We start from the raw sequence: 6429 nt of genomic DNA, 5'->3' as shown, positions 1-6429 counted from the left end.
ACAAGCCCAGCTCACAGCATGCCCAGCTGCCCCACGCTCCGGGTCTGGCAGGAGAGCTGCAGCCCATCTGCAAGGTGCAGATGCAGCACAGAGCAAGCTTGGGAAGGGATAAGACCGCTTGTACTGGAGAGGATTTTGCTTGCCTCTGGTCCAGGTCTCCAGTATCACGCTAGTGTTTTTAATAGCTTCCCCCTTGTCTGAACACACTGCCAGCACGGTCAGTTAGACTCTGCTCTTTAATGTGCTATTTCCTCCAACGTTGCCATCTCCAACCTCAAACGTAACGCAGCGCTGCTTTAGAAAGGTTCGGACACGCACCCCACCATCACCCCTCTTGTCATCCTGAGGAGCAAGGCCTCGACTGGCACTAAGAACCAACCAAGGGAAGACTCTTGTGGCGCTAAGAACCAACCAAGGGAAGACTCTTGTGGCACAAAGAACCAACCAAGGGAAGACTCTTGCGGTGCTAAGAACCAAGGGAAGACACTTGCGGCCTTTCTAGTGGAATGGCAGCACTGACAGAGGGCAACGTAGCTACTGCAATGGTTTGGGTCGCATCCCTGATGAAATAACAGCATGGAGATGAGAGAAAGTGTTAATCTTTCTCCCCAGCAGGGCTAGAAGCGCTTCATCTGGCGGCGTTCTTGGCGGCGTTGCTTCTTCTCATTTGATTCCTGACTGGTGGGTGAAGACTCAGCTGTAAACCAGGGCCCCAGGATGTTCACCCACAGCAGGTAGAGAGCACGCCCTGGAGCCTGCAACACACACGTGGCACAAACTCAGTCACACTGTGGCTGCTCCCACTGAGGAAGACAAAGGAGCTGGAGTATTTCGACAGGCTGGATCACAGGATGCCCAGAAATCAAAAGCAGGCATCTAATATAAATGGCCTGATTTCATATGGTTTAAGAACTTGCATATGTATCCAGCACTTAAGCTTCATATATGGAAAGCCCAGCATCAGGTCTGAATTAGCTCCAACTGCTCAAACATTCTGCCTCTCCCTCCTTCGGAAAACACACCCACATTTCTCTGACTTCAACAAATGTGATCCAGATGGTCTCCAGGGGATAGTCAGGGTCTAAGCTGCCCTCTGCCAGGCCAGTTAGAAAGGAACATGTGAGTATGGACTGAAAAGAGATAAGCTTTCTAAGATTCACTTTTACAGACTGCCCAGAGCAGCTGTGGCTGCCCCATCCCTGGCGGCGTTCAAGGCCAGGTTGGACGGGGCTTGGAGCAACCTGCTCTAGTGGAAGGTGTCCCTGCCCATGGCAGGGGGTTGGAACTGGATGAGCTTTAAGGTCCCTTCCAACCCAAACCATCCTATGATTCTATGATAAGATTGCCTTATGTACCTTTGTGGGATACATTCAAAGCAAAGCTGGGATTTTTTAACTAACTGGAGATTTTCTCATCTTCTGCAAAAGCAGTTTTAGCTATAGGCACATGACAAATGTGTTAGGAGTAGAAACAGTCTGGTGTGTTAAGGGGAAATCAAAGCCTACAGTGTTTTATCTACCAAGCAACCCAGTGTCCAGCAGTTCCCAGCCTCAGCCTGTGCATGACTGAGAAAACCAAACAAGAAACACAGTCTGTTTGCCACAGTCACAAAAAGGCTCTACACACAAAAATGGCTTTGATCTGCCTCATGTTTCTTGTTGCCCTTTCACAAGACCAGAGAGAAAGACCAGGGCCAGCCAGATCCAGAGGGATCAGGACTTCTTTCCCTTGTACGGCCTCATTTTTTACAAGATGTGACAGTGAGATTAAAAAGTTTATCAGAAAATGGTTTTGGCCTGAAACAGGACACTGAAATGAAATGGATAAATAATGTTCTCAGTCTTGAATGCAGGGACAACGTAGAGCGACAAGGACAACTGCAGGGGCTTACCAAGAGCCAGAAGTACCAGAGGTAGAGCGAGAAGCAGCTCAGCACTTGGACTATGGCTGTCAGCAGAATCACATCCTTGAGGTGCCTGAGGGAAGAAAAGCAAAACATGAACCTTCCATTCCAGCCCCTCCTGCACACAGCAGCTCCTCTGCCACCACAGCCCGCCTGCGCTGCCTCCAGGGAGCAGCTCTGCCCACCCGTTGCAGCTCTGCTTGGCCACAAAGGGTAATCTAGAAGAATCAGAGCAGTAAACAACAAAAATAAATGGATCTGATGAGTTAAATAGCCAGGCTTCCTCTGAAAAGGGACATTGAGAAAGCTGAGGAATGCAGGGGGGTGGAAATCAGCAACAAAACCACTTCCCCTGCAGCATGCAGCAGCAGCCAGTACCTGCTGATTTGACACACATCATGGCGTGAAGCTGAGCTACTCACGGCTGGCTGCACTGAAGGGAAGCATGCATCTTCCCCATGCCACTTCACAGACACTCAGAGCCACCAAAGGGCTGGGGTACTGCACGGACAAGCACACCATGGCCTGCAAGGTGAGCTACAGCAAGATGGCTCTCTCTCCCCTCCTGCTTATCTGACCCTGGGGTCTTCCACACCAGCCTGAGGAGAGCCAAGAGCAGCTACAGAGGGGAACAAGCTGCTCACACTTCAACCACTGGTCTCAGGGCACCTGACACCCAGGAGAAGTGAGCAGGTATTAGTTTTTCCAACAGGAGTCACGGGAAGTGTCATGGTGGGTTAGAAAACACCAACTCTTTCACTCCCATTAAATCATTATCTGCCAGAGTAAGAAACGCTTGAGCCACATCCAAGAATGGAGTCAAGAAGACAAAGGCAAAGTAATCAAATAGCTTGTGTCATTCTGGGCAGCATAGCAAAGTGACCACAAACAGCTGGTTCAGGCTGGGACACCATCATCAGGCTCAAGACACTGCAGAATGCACCATCAACAGCTCCATGACCAGACAATGAGGTGCAGAAATCTCGTGTATCACCAGAGGACAGAGGGATAATGGCAGAGCTCCCACGAAACCCAGCTTTCCCAGAGACCAGCAAGGTTGCCTTCCTCAACCCCAGAGCAACACAAAGATCTGCTTCAGTTACAGACAGCAGGAGGCAAACACCACCAAATCCACAGCGTTCCAGAAGCAGCTCCAAAAGAGCACAAGTTCATCTGCTGCAGCACGCTCAGCAGGAGAGGCAGGAAAACATCCCCTGTGTTCTGGAAGTAACCACTAGCCTGGAGTGGTTCCACCATCCCCAAAGTGGCAATTTAGAGCTGACAAACGGACATGGCCAATGGGAGGAGCACTGAGTGTTTGTTAACACTTTACGTCGATGTACCAGCAGGGTTAAACTCTCAGGGCTGAGGGCTCTGCACAGGTACAAAGGCACAGGTTAAGGATGGGAACTTGGGCTGTACAGCTTTTGTTTTGACAGCTCAGCCTCCCGTGTGCTTTGCACAGCCCGTGCCTTGGACAAGCATCAATTCCTTTTAATGTGTTATAAAACTCACCCCAACGGTGTGCTGCTCGGGCAGAAAAAACTCAGCGCCCCAGTACTTGTCACCTTTTCACAGCAGGTAACGGGATCCATTGCCAACTCCTGTCAGTCATTTCCCCTGACAGCACCATCACACATCTGCGTGGGGCAGGTACTAGGGCACCCACACTGCCTTGGTGCCTTACACATCTTCAAAAGGCACCTCTCTCAACCACGATACCCCACATGACACCAAACTTCTGTATTTTCCTTATTCGACTGTCCCATGGTGTCACTCACAAAAAAGGTAACCAAAACATAGACTCCCAGACTGATTTGGGTTGCAAGGGACCTTAAAGCTCACCCAGTTCCAACCTCCTGCCATGGGCAGGTACACCTTCCACTAGACCAGGTTGAGCGAGAACAGTGTAAAATGGGAGAAAAATGCTCAGCTGACCATCAGGAAAGTGAAATCACTATAGAATGAAGAAGGCGTAAAGCACCTAGCTCATAAGTCATACTAGAAGTAACTCCCTCTTCCTGGCTGCCTTGTTCCTTGGCTCTTACACCAGGCACCCAAGTCGCTCTGGCTGTAGGTAGCAAATCTACTATTCCACTAACAAAAAGAGAGATGAAAGCTCATTCTGTGCAGACAGCAGATTCTGTGCCACACAAGCAGGTCTGCCTACTGGTAACACCTGCTGGCTGCAGAACAAAACTCGTGTTAAGAAAAATAGAAGTGTGTTACTCAACAGATGGCCCTCCCAGCATGACAGCACTTGGTGTGATGCAGCAGGCTCAGCTGGAAGCACAGCCCTGCTGTGCTTCTTGAAAAGCCTGGCAGCAAGTGCGAAGACGGAGGTAAACCTGGAATCATAAGCCAGGGACATGGGAGGGAAGGGGGCAAGGACTCCAGGCACCTCACTCAGCACACACTTAAGAAGCCCAGCAGAAGGTGGGCCAGCAGATGGAGGCTGAGGGCACGGACACAGAGAGCAAAACCATGTGTCCACAACTACCTGGCAGTTTCCTCTAACTACTTTGAGGCCAACTGTTGGAAAACACGTAAATCTAGAAGCTGTTTCTGCTGCTTCAGTACTGTTGTCTCGTTATTTTATGTAACAGAGCTCTGCAGGAACTGCCATTATGCATAGTTTGACCAAGAAGAACTGGACTGCACTGCAAAGAACACTGGACTGGCAAACACTTGGTGCTGTCTGCAGACAGACACAAGGCATTCACAAGCACAGGGAGAAGAAAAGGCTGAGGAGGTGAGAGAAGCTGGTAAAGGCCAGGTTGGACGGGGCTTGGAGCAACCGGGTCTAGAGGAAGGTGTCCCTGCTTGTGGCAGGTGGTTGGAACTGGATGAGCTTTAAGGTCCCTTCCAACCCAAACCAGTCTGGGGTTCTATGATTCTAAGGCAGATGGGAGGTCTGATAGTGTGCAGAACAGTTCTAGATGCAGCCAGTTTGCAGCCAAGATGGGGTAACTAGCAGCCTTTCTCCTCTGTCAAGCACCACCTGCAGTGTTGGTTTAAAAAGGAATGTATCTATCTGTGTGTTGCAGAAGTGTGCACAGGATCAGCACTGTTCCTGCACTGGAAGACAGCTGTAAGCTGATCCAACTGAGCCATTTGGGATCTCTTACCTGTGTGCCTCAGCCCTTCAGACAGTGACTGTTCCAGGCTAACATACCCATACAGCAGCTGGTGACTAGTGCACGTCAGGCCAAGCATTCAGATAACGATGGAGAAGTTCTTCCCTGTGAGGGTGCTGAGGCCCTGGCACAGGTTGCCCAGAGAAGCTGTGGCTGCCCCATCCCTGGCAGTGTTCAAGGCCAGGTTGGACACAGGGGCTTGGAGCAACCTGCTCTAGTGGAAGGTGTCCCTGCCCGTGGCAGGGGGCTGGAACTGGATGACTGTTAGAGCCTTTCCAATGCAATCCAGCCTGTGATTCTATGATTCTCAGATGAAACAACTCCAGCTCCCCCCACGCCTGTGGGCCAGCCGAGGTGGGAGCCGAGGCCTGGGCTCTCCCCCACGGGTCTCCTGGCTCTGCGCACACGCTCAGGCAGCAGGTCCTGCTCACCTGGGCTCGTGTGGACACTCACTCTGCCATCCCCTGCTCCATATTGAGGTCTATTCCCCCGTCGGCAAGGCTGCCATCGTCTGTGAAAGACGGCTTTGCCATGGAGCTCATGGACCGGTAGCTTGTGCCGTAGACCACGCAGCTGAAGATGAAGGCTACCTGCAGCAAGGCAACAGCCGTCAGCCGCCAGAGCCGCCACGCTCCCCGCGGCACAGCCGGGAAAGGCCGCGGCTCTCTGCCGGGGCAGGCCGCGGAGCCGCCGCAGCTCACCCATGTCCAGGCGGAAGCGGCGGGGTAGAAGATGACCAGGTTCACCACGGCGTAGAGAACCTGCGGAGAGAGCATGGCCCGGGTAAGCTCACCACGGCACGGCACGGCCCGACCCTCCCCGCCCGCCCGGGCACTCACGGAGGCCGCCAGGATGATGCGGAGGTAGAAGCGCAGCGTCTCCCGGTTCTCCTCGAAGATCTGCTTCTTGCCTTTGGTGCCCGCCTTCCCCTTGGGCTGCGGAGCCAAGAGAGACCCAAGGTCAGCGGCCACCCCGCACCCCCGGGTCCCTGCGCCCCGGCCCCGCCACCCACCGCCATGGCCGCGCCGGCTCCGCGCTCTGCTTCCGGACCCGCCGGAAGGGACCCGGAAATGGCGGCCCGGGCCTGACGTAGGGCCGGGGCCGGGCGGTTCCTGCGCTGCCCTCCCCGGGGCGGAGGTTCTCCGCTCGCCAGCCCCTCGGACTCCGCGTCTGTGCAGAACACGGGGTTAGGTTCCTCCCCCCATGCGCATCACCGGCTCTCGGGACAAGGCGACCCGCAGCACCCACCCGCGTCAGGGCCCTGCTCCCTCTGGAGCTCCGCTGGCTCCGGGAGGTGGTGGGATGCATGGAGGGGCTGCAGAGCCCTGCAGGGCAGCGGCCTCCTGGACACTGCCCTCACTAGCCGCGGCTCCCAGGTAACAGCCTCCG

General features: G+C 53.8%; 1 protein-coding gene across 3 annotated transcripts; it reads right to left on the bottom strand.

Annotated features, from left to right (window-relative positions):
- Positions 1 to 217: 217 nt before the first annotated feature.
- On the bottom strand, positions 218 to 6129 carry TMEM208 (transmembrane protein 208). 3 transcript variants are annotated; one of them, XM_030470739.1, is made up of 6 exons: positions 6053 to 6129; positions 5880 to 5975; positions 5742 to 5801; positions 5494 to 5630; positions 1892 to 1976; positions 218 to 755 (listed from the first exon to the last, which is right to left on the bottom strand). In XM_030470739.1, the coding sequence occupies exons 1-6, from the start codon at positions 6056 to 6058 to the stop codon at positions 618 to 620; spliced, it is 522 nt and encodes a 173-aa protein (XP_030326599.1). In that variant the 5' UTR covers positions 6059 to 6129; the 3' UTR covers positions 218 to 617. The 3 variants fall into 3 exon arrangements, with proteins under 3 accessions (XP_030326599.1, XP_030326600.1, XP_030326598.1); XM_030470740.1 differs by lacking the exon at positions 6053 to 6129 and having other exon boundaries at positions 5494 to 5626; positions 5880 to 5970; XM_030470738.1 differs by lacking the exon at positions 218 to 755 and having other exon boundaries at positions 1632 to 1976.
- Between the last annotated feature and the right edge of the window lie 300 nt (positions 6130 to 6429).

This window comes from Strigops habroptila, chromosome Z (genome assembly GCF_004027225.2).
Source record: "Strigops habroptila isolate Jane chromosome Z, bStrHab1.2.pri, whole genome shotgun sequence".
NCBI lineage: Eukaryota > Metazoa > Chordata > Aves > Psittaciformes > Psittacidae > Strigops > Strigops habroptila.
Note: the sequence above shows the minus strand (reverse complement) of the source record. Positions and strands in the feature narration are given on the sequence as shown.

What these genes read in the sequence shown, in the direction of transcription:
- TMEM208 (XM_030470738.1), bottom strand. An exon ending in GCATCATCCTGGCGGCCTCC is followed by an intron (nt 5,802 to 5,879) that starts GTGAGTGCCCGG and finishes CTCTCTCCGCAG; the next exon opens with GTTCTCTACGCCGTGGTGAA. An exon ending in CCGCTTCCGCCTGGACATGG is followed by an intron (nt 5,631 to 5,741) that starts GTGAGCTGCGGC and finishes GCCTTGCTGCAG; the next exon opens with GTAGCCTTCATCTTCAGCTG.